Source organism: Hemitrygon akajei, chromosome 12, assembly GCF_048418815.1.
Source record: "Hemitrygon akajei chromosome 12, sHemAka1.3, whole genome shotgun sequence".
Taxonomy (NCBI): domain Eukaryota; kingdom Metazoa; phylum Chordata; class Chondrichthyes; order Myliobatiformes; family Dasyatidae; genus Hemitrygon; species Hemitrygon akajei.
The window spans coordinates 64,860,803-64,888,037 of NC_133135.1; the positions used below are offsets into that span (position 1 = coordinate 64,860,803).

General features: G+C 39.6%; 1 protein-coding gene across 4 annotated transcripts in view; it reads right to left on the reverse strand.

The window, feature by feature from the left end:
* The window catches only part of swt1 (SWT1 RNA endoribonuclease homolog), a 189,394-nt gene that overhangs the window by 138,631 nt on the left and 23,528 nt on the right, over window positions 1–27,235 (reverse strand). For 3 of the 4 annotated variants that reach the window (XM_073063297.1, XM_073063298.1, XM_073063299.1), the window contains 7 exons: window positions 25,634–25,735; window positions 16,549–16,622; window positions 13,620–14,985; window positions 11,490–11,555; window positions 7,474–7,600; window positions 5,136–5,237; window positions 4,016–4,204 (listed from right to left, as the gene is read on the reverse strand). In XM_073063297.1, coding sequence (XP_072919398.1) covers window positions 4,016–4,204; window positions 5,136–5,237; window positions 7,474–7,600; window positions 11,490–11,555; window positions 13,620–14,985; window positions 16,549–16,622; window positions 25,634–25,735 — 2,026 coding nt within the window. The remainder of the gene's footprint in view (window positions 1–4,015; window positions 4,205–5,135; window positions 5,238–7,473; window positions 7,601–11,489; window positions 11,556–13,619; window positions 14,986–16,548; window positions 16,623–25,633; window positions 25,736–27,235) is intronic. The other variant, XM_073063300.1, reaches the window with a different exon arrangement.

A 27,235-nucleotide genomic window follows, 5' to 3' on the forward strand; every position in this document is an offset into this window, starting at 1 on the left:
GACAGAGAATGAGAGGTGACCTGATAGAGGCTATGTTCCCTCTAAGCTGTACGTGTATGCGCGTGCACACATTTTTCAACCAGCGCACAAAGGAAATTAATGTGCGCACAAAAGGTTAGTTACTATAAAATAATGTAGTAATTAATAATTATACTTATTGATAATAATCTGTTAGATAACTGAGTGACTTAAATATGTATGTTATTTTGATGTTATTCTGTGCAGTTTTATGTCAAATATTTTGTAAACCTACATAAGCTATGCCATGGGTGCATTCAGAGCTCTCATACCTTTTTCCACAGGAAAAAATTTGCAGAATATAAGATTTTGTGCACACTGACTATAAAAATTAGAGGGAACATTGGATAGAGGTGTGTAAGATGATGAGGAGCATTGATCATGTGGATAGCCAGAGGCCTTTTCCAAGAGCAGAAATGGGTAACATGAGGGAGCTTGTAAATAGGTACTGAGGGATGTCACGGGTAAGCATTTTCTACACAGAGTGGTGGGTGCATGGATTGCACTGCTGGCAGCGGTGGTTGCTGCAGTGACGGAAGCGTCTTTTAAGAGCCTCTTAGATAGGTACATGGAGCTTAGAAAAATAAAGGGCTATGCGCTAGGGAAATTTTAGACAGTTTCTAGAATAGGTAAATTTCTATGTTCTATGATATCAACATTCCTGGAATTGACCTAATAAGCCATCTCCTGCCAAATCTGTTTTGTAATAGATCTCCAGTTCTTCTTACATCATTAAGCAGGGGATCTCTTTCCATAGCAACCTCCTCCACCAAGCCTTTTAAGTGTTGAAGATTATGCTGTCATCTTTACACTTTCTTGGTTTCAGCAAATGCATCCTGTGAATACGTACAGTACTAACTTGTTAAGTGTGCAATTAGCACAGCATGGTTGCTGGAATCACATTAATAAAATACATGGAAAAGCTGAAACAAATTAAACACACTATCAATGTTTACTTTCCCAGCATATGCTTTTGTCATTAAGCAAGACAAAAACCAGTTCCTTTAATCACCTTAGGATGCTCTATCCAACCAACAAAGTTATATTTTGAAGTATGGTCATTGCTGTACATAATGGAAAACATACTGCAAACTTCTGTCTATTTGTGGTTCTTTATGCCATTATAAATGTTTCTTGCAAACTTCTGCCACCTACAGTTCCTATCATATATTGCCATTGCCTATTGGTCTAATTTCAACTCTCTCTCATTAGTTATAAATGAAAGGAATTAACACTTTAAGTCACTATAACTGCATTTTCAATAATTTTAAAATAAAGTAACTGTGCTCTGCAGTGAAACAAACTTACAAATCACATCATAGTTGCCTCACTACTGGCTAGATGCACATACACATGCAATAAAGTGAAACCAAACACACTCTTCATATGTAATGACAGTAGACAAAACAACCAAGCCCAGTCACTGGGAAAAGAGTGAAAGATTTAAAACTCTGCAAATAATAACTTACCAAATGAAAATATATCTATTAATATATAATTTCATTATTTTTTTCAGAAGATTAACATTTTTAATTAAAACATTTCAATCCACGTGCAGACTAACAATTTCTGCTCAGTAATTGTTTGCAACTGCATGTCATGCAAGGACACAATTTAGCCCATTTCTTTTCTCCTTCACTTCCAAGTAAAAGAAACACAGAAAACCTACAGCACAATACAGACCCTTAGGCCCACAAAGTTGTGCCGAACATGTCTCCACCTTAGAAATTACTAGGCTTACCCATAGCCCTCTATTTTCCTAAGCTCCAAGTACCTATCCTGGAGTCTCTTAAAAGACCCTATTGTATCCGCCTCCACCACCGTTGCCGGCAGCCCATTCCACGCACTTACCACTCTGAGTAAGAAACTTACCCCTGACATCTCCTCTGTACCTACTCCCTAGCACCATAAACCTGTGCCCTCTTGTGGGAACCATTTCAGCCCTGGGAAAAAGCCTCTGACTATCCACACAATCAATGCCTCTCATCATCATATACAACTCTATCCGGTCACCTCTCATCCTCCGTTGCTCCAAGGAGAAAACGCCGAGTTCACTCAACCTATTCTCATAAGGCATGCTCCCCAATCCAGGCAACCTCCTCCTTGTAAATCTCCTCTGCACCCTTTCAATGGCTTCCACATCCTTCCTGTAGTGAGGCGACTAGAAGTGAGCACAATACTCCAAGTGGGCTCTGACCAAGGTCCTATATAGCTGCAACTTTACCTCTCGGCTCCCAAGTTCAATTCCATGATTGATGAAGGTCAATACACCGTATGCCTTCTTAACCAGAGTCAACCTGCGCAGCTGCTTTCAGCGTCCTATGGACTCAGACCCCAAGATCCCTCTGATCCTCCACACTGCCAAGAGTCTTACCATTAATACTATATTCTGCCATCATATTTGACCTACCAAAATGAACCACCTCACACTTATCTGGGTTGAACTCCATCTGCCACTTCTCAGCTCAGTTTTGCATCCTATCAATGTCCCGCTGTCACCTCTGACAGCCCTCCACACCTCCAACCTTTGTGTCATCAACAAACTTACTAGCCCATCCCTCATCCAGGTCATCTATAAAAATCATGAAGAGGAAAGGTCCCAGAACAGATCCCTGAGGCACTCCACTGGTCACCGACCTCCATGCAGAATATGACCCGTCTACAACCACTCTTTGCCTTATGTGGGCAAGCCAGTTCTGCATCCACAAAGCAATGGTCCCCTTGGATCCCATGTCCTTACTTTCTCAATAAGCCTTGCATTGGGTACATTATCAAATACCTTGCTCTAATCCATAGGTGTTTAGTCACATCCTCAAAAAATTCAATCAGGCTCGTAAGGCACGACCTGCCCTTGACACAGCCATGCTGACTATTCCTAATCATATTATACCTCTCCAAATGTTCATAAATCCTGCCTCTCAGGATCTTATCCATCAACTTACCAACCACTGAGCTAAGACTCACTGGTCTATAACTTCCTGGGCTATCTCTACTCCCTTTCTTGAATAAAGGAACAACATTCGCAACCCTCCAATCCTCCGGAACCTCTCCCGTCCCCATTGATGATGCAAGGATCATCGCCAGAGGCTCAACAATCTCCTCCCTCACCTCCCACAGTAGCCTGGGGTACATCTCATCCGCTCCTAATGGCTTATCCAACTTGATGTTTTCCTAAAGCTCCAGCACATCCTCTTTCTTAATATCTACATGCTCAAGCTTTTCGGTCTGCTGCAAGTCATCACTACTATCACCAAGATCCTTTTCCATAATGAACACTGAAGCAAAAGTATTCATTAAGTACCTCTGCTATTTCCTCCGGTTCCATACACACTTTCCCACTGTCACATTCGATAGGTACTATTCCTTCATGTCTTATCCTCCTGCTCTTCACATACTTGCAGAATGCCTTGGGGTTTTCCTTAATCCTGCCCGCCAAGGCCTTTTCATGGCCCCTTCTGGCTCTCCTAATTTCCTTCTTAAGCTCCTTCCTGTTAGCCTTATAATCTTTTAGATCTCTAACACTACCTAGCTCTTTGAACCTTTTATAAGCTTTTCTTTTCTTCTTGACTAGATTTATTACAGCCTTTGTACACCACTGTTCCTATACCCTACCATAACCTCCCTGTCTCATTGGAACGTAAGTTCTACAGATTGATATCACCTTCGCTTACACATCAAAATTGCCTACTAAGCAAGGTTTGGAATGTGACCAGTTAAGGATCCAAATACCAACAGTATTCAATCTGCTTCAGATGAGAAAATGGTAAAACTGCCAGAAAATGAATGTTATATAAAATGTGCGAGCGATGACATAAAAACAGTGATTAGGACAGTGATGTGTAACGAGAATAAAAAATGTAGTATTTTCTGATTGTTTTTTGATAACAGTAAATTGGTTTATAATAAACTACAAGGTAAACTTGAAACTTATTTTTCTTTCTTCTTCACTAATGACCTAGAAGTCAGTGTCAGATACAATGATTATACTTCTACTTACAGAACTTTTGAGCTGCTTGTTGCATAGATTGGCCCCATACATGTGGATGCCGACCTTTGAAGCAGGAATAAACAAAATGTACAGCAGGTACAGCTTTGCGATTGACACCTCCAGATAGCTTTCCATTCTTTAAGGAATCCAGTTCCTGGAGCACAACCCATGGGATAACTAAAACTGGGAAACCAACACCTGTAATTGTAGAAATTAATTATAGTTACACCGCATACACACTGTGAATTGTAATAATTTGAAGGAAATCACTGAAATAATCAACAGCAGTGGCATCCATCCCATACATGCAGAGAACTACGACAATAGTGATTACTGTATTAAATATTAGTTTCCCATAACAGCAAATTTATCCATTTAACTTTCAGCACCTCTTCCCATAGAGTGCCTACTTACAAATCTCCATAAGTTACTCAAATCATTGAGTTTTGAATCAATATAATTGTATGACCAAACTAAAAATAAAATTTCTATTATGAAATGCCATCGCTACTACAACCACAAAACGCATTGATGACCTATATAATTATTTTAAAATATACAAATTTTTACCTCATTACTGAATTGCAAATGCTATTGATTAAGATAAAATTTAAATGTGGAAAATAAGGCTGGATCAGTATCAGTATGTAACTATTTGTTATACCTTATTAGATTGGTAGTATTGGCACTTTTGATTTAAGCCTGCATGAAAATGCTTTGATTTCCAAATTGGATTACAATTTCCAAGTTCCAAATGTTAAAAAATTACAACAGACCCAATTTTGATGCTTCAGCCTCAACAATTCCTTAAGTATACAAAAGATTTTTTTATATTAAAAATTTCTTTTATGATGTATGACTTATCTTTAAATTTTTGATTACAGAGTGGTATACCTTTATGTGTTATGCTATAACATTTTGATCAATTTTATTACAATATATGAATGTACACAAGTTATGTTGAGATGTATCTATGTGCTGCACTCTGTAAATCTTGTTTTTTATCTTCTGAATAAAAATATTGTAAAAAAAAGAAAAAAGTATACAAAAGATTTTCATGTCTCTCACCCTGAAATCATTGACACGTTTTGTTTTCATGCATTTTCACAATGAACTTTTATTTACTAACCTGAAACTCCATGGTCTCTCAAATTCACAATTAAGTTAAGGTGACTGATAAAAATATTGGTATCCAACACAAGGAGAATATCAGGCTGGGGAATTGATTGGGCTAGACAATCAGAAACAATTTAGAAACAAAAGGAAAATTAGTTAATGCATCTGAGTTTAAGGTAAACCTCCACAGTTACAGTGTACAGAAAATATCTGAGTTCCTACTTTGTGGCTCTTTATATTTTCTAAGACTATACATCTAAGACAATAAATAACCAATTGTGGAAACCTCTACCATTACTGCCCTGCAAACTGCTAGTATGGAATCAAGTCCCATTCAAGATGAAGCCTTATCATGCCAAAATACAATTACAGATTGTGTACCCCTTATCTGAAATCCTTGAGGCCCAAAGCATTTAGGATTTTGGATTTTTTCAGAGATATCTTGGGATCTCCATCATTTCAAATTCTGAATTTATGTGCTACCTGTAAGCAGTCTGTCTTACACTTGTTCATCATACACATGTGTTTAACAGTAAAAATTATTACATACTATTAATATAATGGAAATGTAATGTGTGCAGCATAATAAAAGCAGCATACTTGAATCAGCTGTTGAACAATAACAATGGCAGGTTTATGTCTCCAACTATAATGCTGTGCTTTGATTAGAAGATTACAGTACACTTTATTTGTATTTTACTTCTTTTATGTTTTATGTAAGGTATAAAAATAATCAGCATTACAGACTTGTTCTGGTGCTAAATTTTCACGATCAGCAGATGCTTTAAAAATGTAATGCAATCCTTTTCATAACTTTCTGCAACCAGCCTGCTGAATATTCACAATTAACTTCAATTTTCAGTTCATCATGATAGATGTTTGCTTGTTTCATGATCAGCACACCATTAAGCGGCATGTCTCCTCTTACATTGACGATACATAATTGAGATCTTGATTTTTCACTTTCTGCAGTGCTTTTCTATTTTCCACTAACTTCTGTTCATTACATATGAGGTCACTTTTCATAAACGTCTGTGGTGCACAGATACCTGTGTATCACTTGGAAACCCTCCCAGTACCTTGTGGAATTTTCTATTTGACACAATTTCAGCACTCAAAATAAAAAAAAATTGGATTTTGGAATTTTGGAACAGAGGTATTCAACCTGTACCAGTAATTTCATCTCAAATACAGCCAAAATTTCCTGAAAACTCCCTTTAATTTAGAACAAGTTAACTTTCAAACAATTAACTTATGAACATTAGGGTTACAAATGAACTGGGGCTAAGTGAGCTCAATAAAAATATCAGTTAACTTGGTGGCCAAATTTCTTAAAGGCTCCCTATGTAAACCTAATTATTCACACTGGACTATTAACAAATTGCACCTAGAAAAATAAGTAGAGTCATACAGCACAGAAACAGGCCCATCAGCCCAAATAGTCTATACTGATCAAAAGATTAGCTGACTTATATTCAGTTGCCTGCATTTGGTCCATATCACTCTCTTTCCTATTCATGTGCTTGTCCCATGTTTTTTAAATGTTGATGCACCCACTTCAATTGTCAACTTATTCCATAAACAGTCCATTCTCTAGGTGAAAATGCTGTCCCTCAGGTTGTTATTAATTCCTTCCCCTCTCACTTTAACTCTATGCCATCTAGTTCTTGATTTCCCAGTCCTGGGAAAAAGACCATGCACATTCACCCCACCCATGGCTGTCAAGATTTTATACACGTGTAGGGTGGGCATACTTCCCTCAGGTGAAGTTAGCAGTGTCACTGGAAACCCCCCCCCCCCCCCCAATCTCCCACATCCTGCTTGGCAAGGACTCCACTGCCCTAACTGCAATAAGTCTGAAGATTAAAGTTAAAAGACCTTACTTTGTTCTACCTCTTCACCAAAGCCTCACAGAGAAAATGTCAGCATTTTGACCACAAACAGAGCATTCAGAGCTTAAACACAGCCACTTTCAAACTGGCTGCTCCAAAAGGCGTCTCCACAGTTGCATGCCCTCCCTTTATCTGATTCAAGCTCTTACCTTAACAGTTACTTTTATGGGCAAGTCAATATTTGCAAACCAACTTTTGAACCAACTTCCGCTGTATTGCTAAGCCTGCCGGGGCTAAACAAAACTGTGCTTTTTACCACAATGGAAGTCAACATTAATACATACTTAAAAGAACTACAAAATGTCCAGTCAACTTGTATGAAACCATCTTTTAATTAAAGGTGAAATACTTAGTTTACAATAAAAGGATCTTTTAAGGGGCATGGTCATCAATATAAACATCATTCAAGAAAATGGTTGACAAAGATGAAGAAAAAAAATATTGCAATAGAATACTTACACAAGAATGTTTTAACTTCCTCTGGTGGATCTATCTCCATACTCGTCAATTCTCCGTAACTCTGCCCCAGTTCTACCTCCAAAACCTTTTCATAACGAGCTGTTTGCAGCTCTTCTGCTATTTCCATCTTCAAAGGAAAAAAAATCTTTTAGCGTTGCAATTGGATCCAGACTAAAATTCATGCAAATATGACATTTGGTAGAAATTCAATTGCTAAATTTTAAAAATGGTAATTTTTGTAACTTTAATAAAACCTAAATCAAGACATATTTATACATTAATAACATTGTTCCATGGTCTAAAATATATTCTTCTACTTGTTAATACTGAACATATGAAAACAAAGCACCAAATTGACTAATAGCCAAGCATTAAACTTTCCAAATGTTAAGGTTGTCAGTGAGGAAAAATAAATAAGGGTATGAACATTTTAATTACATTTGCTAAACAATGCCCTTTGTTTAAAATAGACTTCTCATAATCAGTGTTTGTATTTCTATCAAGCATATTGATCCATTTTAAAAACATGATACAAGATTAATCAACCAAAAAATTTTGCATTAGAATGGCCATCAGAATCACAGAAGCTGAAGGTGTAGTTTAAAATCAAAAGAAAGGATTTCCAATTGGTTTCTAATGTTAATTTCTTACAAGTGCCTCTTGGTTAATAAATGATGGGAATTAAATGTTAAAATAATTCAAACAAGCTGCTCCTCTTTAAAAAAAATCTTTTAAAGATCATAGAAACTGGGGAACATACTTTCAATTTTTTTTGTTTAACGAATGGAATCTTAATCAATTTATCTATCATGAATAAGATCGTTATATCTATAGACCTCTTCGTTCTGAGGAGCCCCAGATAACACAAACATGTCCAAGATTATATACCATGGAGGGTGCCTCTGACAAGCGCCACGTTTTATTGGATGTTATATAGTGAACTCTAAGAGCCAAGTTGCAACCAATTTGCCCTTTAGAGTGGAATAATTGCCTATTTAAATTAAAACTTCTTTAAACTAAAATTAGATTCAAAATTTTAAATCAGACAAATTTCATTTGAACTGAAAATTGAGCTTAGGTTAATATTTAATTTTGCACTGTTGACAACATTGCATTGTTCCATCAAGTCATTCATGACTGTCTCAATTTTGTAACCAACTCAAAATTGACTTGTACTTATCAAAGTACCTTTAACATAAAGCATTCCAAGAGTATTTGCAAACAAAATTTAGCACTAAGCCACAAAAAGATGAAATGGAACAGATGAAGTAGATTTTACCAAATATTTTGAAAAAGAGGATTGTGTATTACAGTAGTGGAGTTTAACAAGGTTGTTCTTAAATTTAAGGCCTTGGCATCTAAAAGCATAGCTGCTATTAGTAAGTAGATAAATTAGGGATGATCAGATATAACAGTTACTTCGGGGAGTGATTAAAATAGATGAGCATACCTTGGATATATTGTCCAAATGTAGGTTAATTCTACTTAACTTCATTTTTGTCCCATACACAGTATACATAACTGTATATAAGTAATACAATATTATCTAATTAACTTGGTCACTGATATCTAAACAAAAATATACATGAAACTTCAAAAATAAACAAAAAGAAATTAGAATGATTATTATTCAAGTTCAACAAAAGGGTTACTAGGTAACTCCAGATCATCACTGACTCACAATGGTATATAATGACAAATAAATTTGTATCCATTCACAAAGCCAAGTTACGTATCACTACGTATTGAAAGATCAACTGAACAGGAAACAGATTCAGTATTAAAGAAATGCATCCTGATTTATGCCACTAGCCATCATACTGAATGATGTCAGAATGCAAGTTCAATCTACCAGTAAGGATGAAAAGTTAACGATGAACAATTTACAAAGATTAATTTTTGTTTGCACGTAGACATTGAAACATCATAACATTCAGTGAAATGTATGACCACCACCAACGACCAATGGAGTATGAGGATGTGCTGGGGCCAGCCTGCAAATACTGCATGTTTCGGCACCAAAATAACATGCTCACAACTTACTAAGCCTAACTCCATATCTTTGGAACATGGGAGGAAAATAGAGCATCTGGAGGAAATCCAGAGGGAGAATGTATAAACTCCTCACAAACAGGGACTGGAATTGAACTGTGTTCATTGATGCTGTAATAATGTTACACTAACCACTATGCTACCAAGTCACTTCAGCTATGTTAAGTTAGGCCAAGTTAAGACTGAGGGATGATTTAATATAAACCTTAAAAATTTTAACAGTTTGTGATGGAAATGTAGAGGGCATTACCACTTATGAAGAGCAAATGTTCAAGCAATTACCAAATCAAAATGGGAATTGAAGGGGAAAAAATATCTTTACTTCAAAGGTAGAACATTATAAGAAAGTAGAAAAGATGCATTTAAGAAACTAAATGAAAGAAGGGAGTAGACGCAGTGGTGGGGGAAGGAGGGGAGAGGGAGGGAGGGAGGGGAGGAGGGAAGGAGGGAAGGAAGGAGGGAGGGAAGGAGGGAAGGAGGGGAGGAGGGAGGGAGGGAAGGAGGGAAAGAGGGGAGGAAGGGAAGAAGGAAGGAAGGGAGGGAGGGAGGAAGGAAGGGAGGGAGGAAGGAAGGAAGGAAGGAAGGAAGGAAGGAATGTAGGTAGGTAGGTAGATAGATAGGTCGGTCAGGTTGAGTGCAAATATCAGCATGACTGATTTGAGCAAATGTCCTTTATCTGCATTGATGGTTGATGTTCTAGCCAATTCAGAACCAGATAGGGGTGCCACCTTTATGCAGAAATAGAACGTTAAATATTAGCTGATCTTTTACATAGTCATTTAACTTGGTTGAAGTAACAATGTAGGGATTATGAAGGGTAGGACTTTAGGAGGGTCCTACTGACCAAATGTTTAACTGGGTCAGCCAATTTCAGAAGTATCACTGAGGAGAAGTGGCATCTACCAATACTTCAAAATATCCTCAACCATCCATAAAGCCTGCAGAAGTATGGAAAAATATTTAATCTTGCCAGACTTTGATGCAGACAGAGAGAAAACATCAACAAGCCAAGAACTGACTGAATAAACAATTGTGCTTCAAATCACATCAATCATCACTATCTACTAAACTCAATATCAATTGTGAATAATATAAGGTAAGAAAATACAGTACACATTGTAAACAAAAGAGATTCTGCAGATGTACAAAATCTTGAGCAAAGCACAAAATGCTGGAGGAACCCAGCAGTCAGGAAGCATATATGGAGAGGAATAAACAGCTGATGTTTCAGGCTGAGACCGTTTATTAATGCCTAGCTTATATACAACAGGAAGATCAGCAAGATAAACGTGCTAATTTGCTATATGATGGGGAGGGGGTTGCAGATTTTTTTTTCTGATGGGGCAGACATCTTTGCAATGATACATCTCCTATGAGAGATTCTTTTCAAGATGCAATTTTTTTTCCATTGTGTTCCTAATTTATATTGGGACTTCTTAAATTAAATATATACAACCTGCAAATTTCCTTTGTATTATGACAATACGGTAAAATTGCCAAGCAAAATCAGAAAGCAATTGAAACAATGACTACTTGAGAATATCAGCTGCAGTCATTTATACTCCCCAGATATAAAACAAAAGGTGTCACATATTTTACTGCAGAAATCAAGGGCTAAATTATTTCAGATTTAAATGCGCGAATAAGAGTCCATTTGAGTACAGGCACACATCTGAAGCAATGTACAGAAATTAATGATTTTCCTCACATCTTCTACAGGTAACAGTTCAAGTCATTAATATAGTAATCATCAATTTGATTTAAACTTTTAAAAAAAGTTTTAATTACTTTAACCATAATAATTATTTCGAGCATCAAATGTGAATGTGTGGGGATTTGCTCACTTAAGACATGGCAATCTACAAATAACAGACTTAAAAGTGTTTTGATAAAATCAGTGGAATGAATATATTCAAAGCCTCCAGCCATGCACTGATTTTAATTTTAAATCCAACAACACCCACCTTTTCATCAGTATCCATATCTGCATCATTTGGTAAAATGGTAAATTCACTTGCTATCTGAGAATCCTTCAAGGAATTGAAAAATGATAAACAGTAAAATACTACATAAAATAGGAATAATAAGATACTAAAAGCAGTAAATATACAGCAAGCCAAGCAATTCCTGGGATGAGTACAATTACTATTTCAGATTAATGATCTCTCATCAGTTATAATTGATTAGTGTTATTTTTATCATTTCTTACAAAAAGTCATAATCTGAAATACTAACTTGGTTTACATACCTACTGACACTGACTGATCATCTGAATATTTACATCCTTTCCTGTTTAATTACAACAAATTACAATGCAAATAAAGCAGGCATATTTATTGGACCACTAAACATATGGAAAAACAAATATAGTGTCTATAAAAAGTATTTATCCCCTTTGGAAGTTTGTATGTTTTACTCTTTTACAACATTGAATCACAGTAGATTGAATTTGGCTTTTTTTTTGACACTGATCAACAGAACTCTTTCATGTCAAAGTGAAGACATCTCTGCAAAGTGATCTAAATTAACTATAAATATAAAGCATAAAATAAACAACTGAATAAGTATGTCACACCAAATCATCACTGGTGCAGCCAATTGGTTATAGAAGTCATATAATTAGTTAAATGGAGATCACCGTGTGCAGTCAAGGTGTTTCAATTGATTGCAGTAAAAACACACTCGTATCTGGAAGGTTCAACTGCTGATGAATCAGTATCCTGGCAAAAACTACACCATGAAGACAAAGGAACACTCCAAGCAACTCCGTGAAAAGGTTTTTGAAAAGCACAAGTAAGGAGATGGATACAAGAAAATTTCTAAGTCACTAAATATCCTTTGGAGTACAGTTAAGTCATCAAGAAATGGAAAGAATATGGCACAGTTGTAAATCTGTCTAGAGTAGGCCATCCTCAAAAACTGAGTGACAGTGGAAGAAGCGTGGGAGGCCACTAAGAGACCTATGAAAACTCTGGAGGAGTTACAAACTTCAGTGGCTGAGACGGGAGAGACTGTGTATACAACTGTTGCCTGGGTGTTTCACCAGTCGCAACTTTATGGGAGAATGGCAAAGAGAAAGACACTGTTGAAAAACACTCACATGAAATCTCAGCTAGTGTTTGTCAGAAGGCATGTGGGAAACTCTGAAGTCACCTGGAAGAAGGTTCTGTGGTGTGATAAAACCAGAATTGAGCTTTTTGGGCATCAGACTAAACACTATACTTGGCATGAAGGCTTGTGAAGGTAGAGGGTAAAATGAATGCAGCAAAATACAGGGAAATCCTGCAGGAAAACCTGATGCAGTCTGCAAGAGAACTGCAATTTGGGAGAAGATTTGTTTTCCAGCAAGACAAAGACCCCAAGCACAAAGCCAAAACTACACAGGAATGGCTTAAAAACAACAAAGTTAATATCCAGGAGTGGCCAAGTCAGAGCCCAGACCTCAATCCAATTGAGAATTTGTGGCTGGACTTGGAAAGGGCTATTCATGCATGATCCCCATGCAATCTGACAGACTTTGAGCAGTTGTATAAGGAAGAATAGGGGAAAAATTGCAGTGTCTGGATGTGCAAAGCTGATACAGATCTATCCACACAGACTCAAGGTAGTAATTGCTGACAAAGGTACATCTACTAAATACTGACTTGAAGGGGGTAAATCAATTATTTTGTGTTTAATAACTATGATATATTTAGATCAATTTGGAGACATTTTTTTCACTTTAATATGAAAGAGTATTTTCCATTCATCAGTGTCAAAAAGGCCAAATTAAATCCACTATGATTCAATGTTGTAAAACAATAAAACATGAAAACTTGTGGGGAAGCGGAATACTTTTTATAGGCACTGTACTTTAATATAAATGTGAAGCAAAAGAATCATGAAACAGTAATGTCTGTTTAAAGAGCTGCCTCTGTGAGGTGCTTTAATTTCTTTTGTGTACAAGAGCAGCATTGAAAAATATCATGATTTGCCAGTGTAGATTGAGTGTCGTCGTTGCTTACCTCTGACTGTAGTATCCTTTTAAAAACTATACAATCACAAATAAACATTATAGTGTAAGAGGCAAAATAAAGACAGTAAAGTTTCATTACCAGCTGTTGTGGGGCCAATTCGAGATTCTGCGGTAGTGAGGTAGATTTTGTAGCACTGTCCGAAGATTTCCTATTTGAAGTTAATAACTTTTTAGACGCAGCTTGAGATAGCGCATCGATGACACAGGGTTTAGCAATTTTAAAACTTTGAAACTTTTTTTCAGGTTTTGTCATTTTCAATTGCTCAGCATTCTCAGAGTTCTTTGATGAAAATGTAGGCATTTCAGTTCTTTGAAAGATTCTGGATTGCTGAGAATTTGAAGCCTCATGTTTTTGTGAATATTCCAAAATTTCCTTTCCTTCATTGACTGATTTGGTGCTTTTACAATCTTTAGATGGCCTTTTAGGGAGTTTGAACACTGTGTTATCTGCTCCTGAGGTTGCAGATTCTTCAATTGATATGTTGGCTTTTTTAACCTCCAAGGGTTTCAAATCATCACCAGATTTTTCTGAGAATTTTGTCAAATGGGAAGATGCTCTTTCAGTGCTGGTTACATCTCTGACCCGTTCCAAATTTTTAGATTTTTTTCTGAGCACTCGCAAGGAATTAGATATTTTGTTACATTTCTCCCAAAAACTAGATTCAAGAAATTTTGAACCATCATTAAAATTTGTATTTTTGACAGGTCTCAGAGGTGCACTGGTTACTTTCCATACATCAAACTCATTCTTAGATATTTTAGACTTTTCATGCAAGTTCATATGGTGAGATTTATTTTTGAAACCACCCAATTCTTCAACGTTTTTCCGATCTTCTCTAGAATCTTCAGAATTTTGCACTGTATCTGAATAATTAGATTCATCTTGCAACTCTGGAGAATTTTTTGTTTGTTCTTTACTCTCAAATTCCTTTAAAAGATCTCTAGATTTATCATATGAAGCAAGTTTGTTTGCTGCCCCTGTAGGTTTTGTTGTTGAATGATTAGTTATATCACTCACACAAGTTTCTTCAGCTCTTTTCAAAACATATGTTTTGTTAACAAAATATTGAAAATCATTCTGCAAGCTTTCATACGTAGGGTCACATATTTTTGTCTTCAGCACCTCAGGATCTACTTCTGCTGATGATAGCTTTGCTTTGCATTTAAATAAATGTTTACAAACTTTGGAAGATTCACATCTTTTACATCTCTGTAACTCATTTGGCTGTGCTTTCGAGACATACGTATCAGCTTCATGTTTTGTAGATGACGAACTATGATGCTTTTTTTCCTTACTTTCTTCTCGTGAATGCTTCTTATGCTTCTTCTTTTGTTTTAATTTGGGCCGGGTGCTTTTATCATCCGATGATGATGACTTCAATGAAGCAGTGTGATATTTGTGTTTCTCTGATTTGATTTGATTTTTTTCACTTGAATCTGTTGATCTAAGTAAAGAAAGAAACAAGATCCCCAACAATCTTAGTTACAATGTTTGCTTAATTTGTCAGTATAAATGCCATAAAATCAGCTTCATAGACTGTATTCGATCACAGAGAGATCTAAGAACAGTAACAGGAGTTCTCAAGGGTAGAGGAACCAGTGGGAGGAGTGTGTGAGTGATGGGCAGATGGAGAAGGTGGGGAAGGGGAAATGAGATAGGATGTTGGCAAACAAGAGAAAATCTGCAGATGCTGGCAATCCAAGCAACACACACAAAATGCTGGAGCAACTCAGCAGGCCGGGCAGCATCTATGGAAAAAATCACAGTCAACATTTTTTCAACTATACTTTTTTCCATAGATGCTGGTTGGCCTACTGAGCTCCTCCAGCATTTTGTGTGTTGCTAGGATGTTGGCGACTAGGTGGGTCAGAAAAAAAGAAAGAGGAAAGGGGACTGATAGAAGCACTACTGGAAGTTTGAGATTTCACCATTCATGTCCTCAGGTTGGAGGTGGAATATGGTTCCTCTAATTTGCAGTTAGCCTTGACTTGGCTATGGAGAAGCTGTAGAGAGAGGTGGCTGACCACTGGGAGATCATGGCTGGCATGGTGGATGAAGTGAAGCTGCTTGGTGAAGCACACCCCCAATCTGCAACTGGTTATCTATAATGTCACCCCTCAGTCTCCTTCATTGCAGAGAATACACCCAACATTTATTAATCTCTACATGTACAGCTATTAGGCCATAATGTTCCTGTTGACTGCTACCACATCCTTCCATAGCACGGCAACCAGAACTATATGGTACTTCAAGAGCAGTCTACCCAAAGCTTTGTACATCTGTAATGTGATGTCCAACTTTGTACTCAGTGCCGTGGCATTTGAAGGCAAGCATGCCAATTGCCCTATCAACCTGAGTCGCCATTTTCAGGAAGCTACATTTCTGTACATACAGTATGGTGCAAAAGTGTTAGTCACATATATATAGCTAGGGTGCCCAAAACTTCTGCACAGTACTGTAATAATATATGTATTGCATTGTACTGTTACAAAAAAAAATTCTTGACATACATGTGAGTGATGACAAACCTGCTTCTGATATGGGTCTCCATTATGGACTGAGAGTGGGAAGGGGGCAGGAAGAGGGGAGGAAGCAAGAAACATCAGAGAGACATTTTGTAATAAAACAATTGTTTGGAATTAGATGATCTTGCCTGGTGTCTCAGGGCTGGGTATGTCAGCAGCCATGCCACCAAACAGCCCCCCCCCCCCCCCCACCGCCACCCCAGCATTCCTTCTCTGCCACCTGTCCGACAACCCTTCCACAACAGTCCACACTCACCATTCCCAACATCCTTTGCTTAAACCAGATTTCCAAACTCACTCTCTGGTCCACATTGATAAATACAGTATTCTGCAAAGGTATAAGGCACCCTAGATATACAGTATATTTCACATTACATCACACTTCTCAGAAAAACTTCCAATTGTATTAAAACTATATAGACTACTAACGTATCGTTCTTATTTGATTAATCTTTACCTCCAGAAATACCTCCAATACAAACCTGGGCCAGAAAGATTTTGCTTGATCTTCTGGGGACCGTTTCACTGTTGTTGGAGTTTCTACCTCCAGATGGCTCTAATGAAGAAAATATAATACAATATAAGATGGTCAAAATTCAGAACATTTTATAACTTCCCAATAGAAAATATTGATTATAAACTCTGTGTTACATCTCTAATCCATTGAGTTCCTTCAAAACTCCTGTTAACCCTCAAGCAGCTCTTCAAGATCACATCTTGCAATTTTGGAAGAACTTCAGTTTATGGAAACAACAGAAAATGAAACCAGATTCAGTAAATTGGAAAATCACAAATTTAATACAGACATTCACGAAATGAAGAGAAAATAGAGAACTAAAAGCTAATTAGTCCGAGATTGCTTTCAGGAAAATGCAAGAATTCATTCTTGCTCAATGTGCAATGACGTACAACCATTATATGACTAGAGAAATTCAGCATGCTTTTATTGAAAGAAAATGTGTCGGATAAGTCTAGCAGTATTTAAGGGAATAAGGAAATTAATGGATTTAATAATTCTAGATTTTTAAAGAAGCAATTGATCACAATTCCAGATAGTATGTTTAATAGAACAGAATGATTAAATACTGGTGTACCTACAGTAGACTTCACTGTGTTAGTTTATGAATTGCAGAACACTAGGGTAGTTTTATTGCTTTTGTGGAATTATACTTGAGGTATTCTGCAATTTTGACATCCAAACCAATGGCAAATTTGTCTTGGGAACTGTACAACAAAGGGTGATGTGAGTAAATGCTGTTGCCACGTAGATACCCAGGTTTAATACCCATCTTGGATACTGTCCATTTTCCCTATGACAACATGCATTTATCCCAGGTGCTCTGTTTTTCTTCTACGTTTCTATCACCTGCTAGCAACTGTATTTGGCTACTGTAATTGCTCCTGGTGTAGGCGGATGGCATCAAAATCTGTCGATAGACATAGAGAGAATAATGGCAGGGAAATAAGGGAATGAGACCAACGAGAGTGCTTTGCAAATCTGCATAAACTCACTAGTACCAAATGCCTTCTATGTTGTGAGTAAAATAAAAATCAATGCATAAGCAAGCTGGCTGGGAAAGTGGACTTAAGGTACAAGATCAGTTTTGATTTTAATGAATGGCAGAGCAGGAGCAAGTGGTCCACAATCTGATCATTTCATTTTCCTAATGTTACGAATGTGCCACAACTCTGAGGGGCCGAAGGGTACAAAGTAGCCCCCTCCTTTTTGAGAATCGCAAGATCGCTATTAATTCGGGTCTGGGACCCAGGAAATGACAGAGAGACGTCCAGAATACACAGGTTTGGAATGTGTCCTGGCCTCAGCAAGGCGGAACCATTGATAACGGCTATTGTCTCTTGGAGACGGAATTGTGTATTGAGTACTGTACTATTCATTGAAGCCCTCAGGAGGTGACCAGAGTGGGCTGGTTGAGGGATTGCATCATCCCAACCTGATTGACATCTGAGATCCCGTGAGTAAGGATAAAAGAGGGTCTGGGAAACAACCGCTTCAGACGCACCAGGAGAATCCCGTGACAGCGTTTAATAGCGACAGCCGGTGGGACTCGCGTGCGTCCTTTTCCCTTGCCTGGGGAATTGGCGGGATCGCCACGGAAGAACGGCTTAGCTAAAGAAGAGACACACCAGGAGAAACGTATGAGACCGGTGGAGGCTTGTGTGTGTGTCCATCCTTGCCTGGATGACAAGTCCTCCACGGAACGGCCTCGCTAAAGGACGAATACGGATCAAGAGCGGATAAAGGAAAGCTGGCAAGTTTCTATTCTCAAAATCTCTCTCTCTCTCTCCAACAATTGAAAACCCAGCGGTCCCCAAAAGGCTGAAGCCTGTATGAACTGAATGAACTGAGTGACTTTTATATTTCCATCGGACAATACATTATCCCCTAGACAACGATAGAGCTATTTTTTATTGATTATTATTATACCCGCACTTTTAGATTTAGTATTGACGATGTATATTATCTGTATGTTTGCATTGATATTATTTTTGTGTATTTTTATCAATAAATACTGTTAAAAATAGTACCATCAGACTTCAACGGACCTCTCTATCTTTGCTGGTAAGTGACCCAGTTACGGGGTTCATAACAAAGTGGGGATCTCGTCTTGAGATTTGATACCAAATTGGAGGGCCAGTGAATCGGGCTTGTAAGTCCAAACTTGGATCTGGTTGCGCGGGTAGCCAGACGGGAAACTATTGTAGTATAAAAGTTGAAATTGTTTGCTGTGTAACCAAAACTATGCAGTCAGCTTTGAACTTGCTATTTGCTAGAGAATGAAATCTTAAGAATGTAGAAGACAATGGTGTGTTAATGAGAGGTAGCTAAGAGATGTAGATTAGAACATGATTAAGTCAACGGGTAGAAAAAATAGTGGCGGATGTACTTGTGATACGCAACTGTAGACCGATTGGATATGCTGATGCAGGGGTGTCAAACTCATTTTAGGTCACGGGCCGGATTGAGCAAAATGCAGCTTCATGCGGGCCGTCGGACGCATGCGAACACAGCTTTCGTTGCCTCCGTTTTTTCAGCCTGCTCTCATGTGTCTCAGTCTCTGCTATAACTACAAAGTGTTTCACTTTACAAATTCCGTTTCTTATGAAGAAGACTGCCGAATAAACACTAAAAACCCTGAAAACCTGGTACCTGAATAAACTCAGCATTAGCCATATCATACGCCATAGGCGCTTCGATTACTGGGGCCAGCTTTAATAGTAATTAGATATTATCTCGCGGGCCAAAGATAATTCCACCGCGGGCCGGATTTGGCCCGCGGGCCTTGAGTTTGACATATATGTGCTAATGCAACTGAACCAGGAGATTGCTATAAAAAAATGCTATGTACAAGGATCGGTGGGCAATCAGCGACTAGCTCAATGACTGTCTCAGCTTTGATTTGCAAATTAAAGTTTAACCCTTCTTGAAGAATCTTCTGCATCTCTTGGTCATTTGTGGGGCACGAGAAACCACGACAAAACCAGCAAAGATGGACGTGGATGAATTTATAGAAAACCCGACTCTGGAGGCACTAGAGGCGGCCACAAAGTCGGACTTGATAAATATTGCGAAAGGAATAAACCTCGCAGAGGTGAGGTTGTCAATGAAAAAGCGGGAGGTGCGGAGAGCCATAACTCAGTATTATATTGTGAAGAATGTGTTTTCAGCTGAGGTATTGGAAAATATCCCTGAAAAGGTACCAGCTAGTGGGACGGCTCAGTTAGAGTTGGAGAAATTAAGGTTGGAACATGAAATTAAATTAAAGCAGCTGGAAGCAGCTGAGAAGGAAAAAGAAAGGGCCGAAAAGCAACGGGAGCATGCGCTCCAGCTAAAGGAGTTAGAGGTAAAGAGGGAGCAGGAAAGAGCTGAGAAACAAAGGGAGCATGAAATTCAGTTAAAACAGCTGGAAGCAGCTGAAAAAGAGAGGGAGAGAGCTGAGAAAGAAAAGGAAAGGGCCGAGAAGGAGAGGGAGGCGGAGAAACAGAGGCAACATGACTTGGATATGGAGAAGTTAAGGCAAGAGCGAAGAGCTCAAGGGTCAGACCGAGAGGAGTGGTTTAATGTTAGTCGGGAGTTTAGGTTAGTACCTCCGTTCGAGGAAACGGATGTTGATAGTTATTTCTTGCATTTTGAAAAGGTGGCAGTGAATCAGAAGTGGCCCAAAGAGCAGTGGGTGGCGTTGTTACAAAGTGTGTTAAAAGGGAAGGCACAACGGGCATATGTGGCGTTGTCCATGGAGGAGGAAGAGTCGGAGAATTATGAGAAAGTAAAGGAGGCCATTCTTCGGACCTATGAATTGGTACCTGAGGTCTATAGACAAAAGTTCAGAAATTTAAAGAAAGGGTGGAATCAGACGTATACCGAGTTTGCCTATGAGAAGGGTGTGCTCTTGGATCGCTGATGTGCAGCAGAAATAGTGGAAGAAGATTTTTGGCGTCTCAGGGAGTTAATTCTGATTGAGGAATTTAAAGGTTGTGTTTCGGAGGATATCCGGTTGAATGAGAAGCCGAGTAAGTCCATCTCCGAATTTGCTAGGTTTGCAGATGAATATGCCCTAACCCACAAGACAAAGTTTTCCTCGAATAAAAGTTACCAGAGAGACCGTGGGAACGGTAGAGAAAGCCCGCCGGCTAAGGGAGAAACTAAGCCGGGAGCTAGTGGTAAAATTGAGGAGGAGAGGCAAGACGGCAGGAGAGGTCCTGGCTTGACCTGTTTTAGTTGTGGAAAGGTGGGTCATATTGCATCTAAGTGCCTCGCTCCGAGGAAGGAGCCAGGAAAAGGGAGAGCAGCTATACCTATAGGCTGTATTGTGTCGATCAGAAAATCAACGACAGAGCCCCAGGTAGACGGAGTACAGGAGGGGTGTGAGACGTTTCGTTCAGAAGGAACCGTGTCTGTAAGAGAGGGAGACACACCAGTTCCAGTGCGGATCTGGAGAGACACGGGAGCGGAGCTGTCATTGATTTGCAGTAAGGTACTAGATTTTGGCCCTCAGACGGGAGAGGTAGCTCTGAGAGGCATAGGAAAAGGGGTCGAAGCGGTGCCTTTGCATACGATCATTCTGAATTGTGAGCTGGTATCTGGACCAGTGGAATTAGGGGTACTGTCGGAATTACCGGAGGAAGGCGTGGACGTCCTTCTTGGTAACGACTTAGCGGGTGGTAAAGTGGGTGAAGCCGTGAAGCTGACGAGCAAGCCTGTAAGTGTTGCGGTCTCGCCCCTAAATTCCAAGATCTATCCCGCATGCGCGATCACTCGCAGCATGTCAAGAAAGGCAGCTGAGAAAGAGACCAGTTTAAATCCGGCCAGTATCGATTTGGCCGAGACGTTTTTACCGACCCTGTACCAAGAAGGGTTAGAGGGGGCTAAAACGGAGAATAGGGAGGAAAAAGAGAGTAAAAGGGAGGAGGTAGGCCTACCCTTAGCAAGAAGAGAGTTTGTACGAGAACAGGGATGTGACAAGGAGCTGGTAGCATTGAGAGAGTCAGTTCTTTCTGAGACCGAGATTCAGACAGAGCCAGAGGGTTACTACCTGAAAGAGGGCGTGTTGATGAGAAAATGGAGGCCCACCAAGGTGCCGGTCAATGAGGATTGGGCGGTGGTACATCAGGTAGTAGTTCCGAAAGTGTATCGGGACGAAATTTTGAACTTAGCTCATAAGGGACCCTTAGGTGGGCATTTGGGAGTAAAGAAGACAGTGGATCGGGTTATGAGAGATTTCTATTGGCCAAGCCTGAGAAAAGATATTGCTGAGTATTGTAAAAGGTGCCATACATGTCAGGTGGTGGGAAAGCCGAACCAAGTTATCTCTAAGGCACCCCTCCGACCCATCCCCGCGTGTGAGGAGCCTTTCTCCCGAGTCATTGTGGATTTTGTGGGTCCTTTACCTAAAACTGCGAGTGGGCGGCAGTACGTCATGACCATGATGTGTGCCACTACACGATTTCCAGAGGCTGTGCCTCTGGGAAATATTAGGACCCCTGTGGTGGTAAAGGCACTCATTAAATTCTTTACCATAGTGTGGCTGCCTAAGGAGATACAGTCGGATCAGGGGAGTACACTTACATCCAGAGCATTTCAGCAGATGATGACCCAGATGGGGGTCAAATAAATTTTAGCTTCTGGATACCATCCGGAATCCCAAGGAGCGTTGGAAAGATTCCACGCTACACTAAAGACCATGATTAAAACTTATTGTCAGGAAAATGTTCGAGACTGGGATGATGCTTTACTACTTCTGTTATTTGCAGTAAGGGATACAGTTCAGGGATCTCTGGGGTTCAGTCCGTTTGAGCTCGTTTTTGGTCACAGGCCCAGGGGACCTCTAACCCTACTTAAAGAGAAGTGGTCTAGTCCGAACGTTCAAGTCAGTGTGATTGACTATGTTTTAAAATTCCAGGAAAGGCTGCATAAGGTATGCGCCTTGGCAAGAGAAAACCTTAAAGACTCCCAGATCAAAATGAGCCAATGGTATAACAAACGGACGAGAGAGCAAGAGTTTCACGTGGGCAATAAGGTTTTGGTCCTATTTCCTGTAGTTACCCACCCCCTACAGGCAAGGTTTCAAGGACCATATAAAGTGCGTAAGAAAATAGACTCACTGAATTACGTGATTGAAACACCTGATAGGCGACAGCCGAACCAGTTAGTTCACGTGAACATGATGAAAGGGTACCATGAAATGACCCCCGCGGTGGTCGGTGCGGTCCTGAAAACTGATGAGGCAGCGGGGAGTGGTAAGGAGGAACCAGAGCGGTTTGAAAAGATAAGTATAGTACCCACCAGATTAGAGAACTCTGTTATTTTAGCAAGCCTTGCGGATAAAGTTAGTCACTTAGAGCCTGAACAGCGGGAGCAGGTAACACAGCGCATACAGACTTATGTCCAGATGTCCCAAGAAGGTGTAGTGGGACAAAACATGATGTGATAGTTACCTCGACACCGCCTATTAAACAAGCCCCTTATCGGATGAATTCAGAAAAGAGCCAGCTAGTAGGAAAGGAGATTGAACATATGCTAGCTGCTGGGATAATCCGCGAATCCTCTTCTGCGTGGGCTTCTCCTTGCGTGGTTGTCCCAAAACCGGACGGTACCATAAGATTCTGTACTGATTACATAAAGGTAAACGCTGTCACTCAGACAGACGCTTACCCTATCCCCAGGGTGGATGATTGCATTGATAAAATGGGGAAGGCAAGGTACATCACTAAAATTGACTTGTTAAAGGGGTACTGGTGCGTTCCTTTAACGGACAGGGCTCGGGAAATATCAGCCTTTGTCACCCCATCCGGGTTGTACGAGTACAATGTTATGCCGTTCGGAATGAAAAATGCACCAGGGACATTCCAGAGGATGATAGGCACAGTGATAAAGGGGTTAACCCACACCAAGACTTATCTTGACGATGTGGTAGTTTGGAGTGACACCTGGGGGGAGCACATGGAGGCTGTAGAAAATCTGTTTAAAAGGATGTCGGCAGCCCAACTTACAGTAAACCTCGCAAAGAGTGAATTTGGTCATGCCACGATCACATACTTGGGGTATGTGGTAGGAGAGGGGCAGTTGACTCCTGTGCAAGTAAAGGTACAGGCTATTTCTGAGGTCCCTGTACCCTCCAATAAAAGGGCACTGAGGAGGTTTTTGGGCATGGTGGGATACTATCAGAAATTCTGTAAAAATTTTGCGAATATTGCTTTCCCACTTACAAAACTCCTACGGAAGGAGGAAAAATTTGAATGGAGCAATTCTTGTCAGAATGCTTTTGAAAAGTTAAAAGTTGTGCCATCACCCTGTGTTAAAAGCACCCGATTTGTTAGCACCCTTCTCCCTGGCGACAGATGCGAGTGATGAAGCTGCAGGAGCAGTCCTATTACAGCATGCAGGGGATGGAGTGGAGCACCCGGTAGCATATTTCTCTCGGAAGTTCAATGAGCACCAGAGGAATTACTCTACCGTGGAAAAGGAATTGCTGGCCCTTGTTTTGGCGATACAACATTTTGAAGTGTACATTTGTCCAGCGCAAAAACCCGTGGTTGTTTATACAGATCACAACCCGTTGGTATTCCTGGCTAATATGAAAAATAAAAACAGGAGGTTATTGAGTTGGAGTCTAATGCTGCAAGAGTTCGATATTAAGATACAGCATATTAAAAGAAGTGATAATGTGCTCGCGGACTGTTTATCTAGATGCTGAATTGAATGTATAACTGTATTACTCTGTAGTGAAGAAAAAAAAACTCTTTCGTATTGTGGTAGATTCTGAACTCCTGTAAGACTCTGTATTAATTCATTTTTACCGATGGTAAAAACGCTTTGAAGGAAGGGGGTGTTACGAATGTGCCACAACTCTGAGGGGCCGAAGGGTACAAAGTAGCCCCCTCCTTTTTGAGAATCGCAAGATCGCTATTAATTCGGGTCTCGGACCCAGGAAATGAGAGACGTCCAGAATACACAGGTTTGGAATGTGTCCTGGCCCCAGCAAGGCGGAACCATTGATAACGGCTATTGTCTCTTAGAGACGGAATTGTGTATTGAGTACTGTACTATTCATTGAAGCCCTCAGGGGGTGACCAGAGTGGGCTGGTTGAGGGATTGCATCATCCCAACCTGATTGACATCTGAGACCCCGTGAGTAAGGATAAAAGAGGGTCTGGGGAACAACCCCTTCAGACGCACCAGAAGAAACGCTAGAAATCCCGTGACAGCGTTTAGTAGCGACAGCCGGTAGGGCTCGAGTGCGTCCTTTTCCCTTGCCTGGGGAATTGGCGGGATCGCCACGGAAGAACGGCTTAGCTAAAGAAGAGACACACCAGGAGAAACGTATGAGACCGGTGGAGGCTTGTGTGTGTGTCCATCCTTGCCTGGATGACAAGTCCTCCACGGAACGGCCTCGCTAAAGGACGAATACGGATCAAGAGCGGATAAAGGAAAGCTGGCAAGTTTCTATTCTCAAGATCTCTCTCTCTCTCCAACAATTGAAAACCCAGCGGTCCCCAAAAGGCTGAAGCCTGTATGAACTGAATGAACTGAGTGACTTTTATATTTCCATCGGACAATACATTATCCCCTTGACAACGATAGAGCTATTTCTTATTGATTATTATTATACCCGCACTTTTAGATTTAGTATTGACGACGTATATTATCTGTATATTTGCATTGATATTATTTTTGTGTATTTTTATCAATACTGTTAAAAATAGTACCATCAGATTTCAACGGACCTCTCTATCTTTGCTGGTAAGTGACCCAGTTACGGGGTTCGTAACACTAAGTACTTTGGTGTTAATTCAAATATCATCCAGATTATGACAAAGACTTGGCTGTAAGCAGCACAGTTCCAATTGTTTTACCAGTAAGCCATCATTGGCAGTTGGGTATACTAACTTTCTTCCATGCTACATTTATTATCATTGTACTTCAATGTTGTATGCTGTGCAGTTTAGTACAAAAAAGAATTTCAGTTTCATAAACCTGGTTTGAATCAACAAACTGTCATGAGGCCTAATTTGATAGATTAATACCAGCAAATATGTGCAAAAGCTCACCAGTTTTCTTCTTTTTCCTGTGCATGGTGATAAGGAAGATTGTCCTGGTGATGAGCTCCCTCCACTATACTGTGCCTTCTGCTCAATCTTGCTTTTTTCTCCCTAATAATTGTTCAGGTTTTTAGGTAGAATGAACATGGATCAGTTAAAGAGCAAGGCCCAAGGTATGACAGTGGAACAGCACAAAAAAAAATCAATGATAGATTTCAGAGTCAACGAACCAATAGATCAATTTGCCATCACCCCAACAGAGAAAAAAAAAACACCATTTCATGGTGAGCTATCCAAGTATATCTTTTTGGAAGGAAAAGCTGATTACTTTACCTGAATTGAGTTGAAGCATTCGTTATCAACACTGGAACGGACTATAAACAATTAGCTTCAAATGAGAAGGTTAACTAAAGGAGGCAGAACTGAAATGCAAACATACTCTCCAAAGTTTCACATTAATACCAAAGAAATACAGCTTTGCAAAGTCAGCACTGTAATAACAAATTTTAGATTATCTACTTGCCTGTAGTGCTAATGTCAGTAGCATGCTAATCAGGCTGATAAACTAACATCTGCTCTTTAACTTAAATACATCTGAAGTTTACTAATGTATATCAAATAAACTGAGTTGGACACATGTGATAGACAAAGGGCTGTGAAAATTTCCTCTTGCTTTTTTTAGATTGGAGATTATGTAATCAATAGTGTGCCACAAGAGAGATAGATAGAAATATATAGGGTACTTCAGACTTTTGTACAGTACTGTAGTAATTTGATGTATTGCAGTGTACTGCTGCCATATATAAAAAAATTCTTTATACATGTGAGTGATGATAAACCTGATTCTGATATGGGTCTCCATTGTAGACTGGGAGTGGGAAGGGTCGTGGAGTGGGGAATCAAGGTTGGAAAAAGGGGAAGGTAGAGGGGAGAGAGTGGGAAGCATCAGAGAGACATTCTGTGGTGATCAATAAAATAATTGTTTGGAATCAGATAACTTTGCCTGGTGTCTCAGGGGTGGGGATGTCTGCATCCATGCCATAACCTGCCCCAGCACTCCTTCTCTGCCACCTGTCCTACACCCTTCTCGTGGCACTCCACCTTCGCTATTCCCAACATCCTTTGCTCCCACCAGATTTACAATCTCTGTCTCCGCACCACATTCACAAGTACAGTACTGTGCAAAAGTCTTAGGCACACCAGCTCTATATATGTGCCTAAGACTTGTGCACAATACTGTATAGGTAGCATAACTAGTAAGTTTGCACATTACACCAAAACTAGAGGTATAATGGACAGTGAAGAAGCTTGTTTAAGGTTACAACAGGATCAGGTTCAACTTGGGAAATGGGCAAAGGGATGGCTGATGGAACTTAAATTTATACAAATGTGAAGTGATACACTTTGGAAATTAATCTGGACTGTATCACACAGAATGGCAGGGCCCTGATGAGTGTTAAAGAACAGGAAGACCCTGGGATATACGTACAGATGATTCTTGGATCAGTTGTTTGGGTAACAAGAATTAATACTCAGAAATTTGACAGCAACAGAATCACAAACTGTGATTCACATACAAGAGGCCCTTCAGCCCAACTCATTCATTCCAAA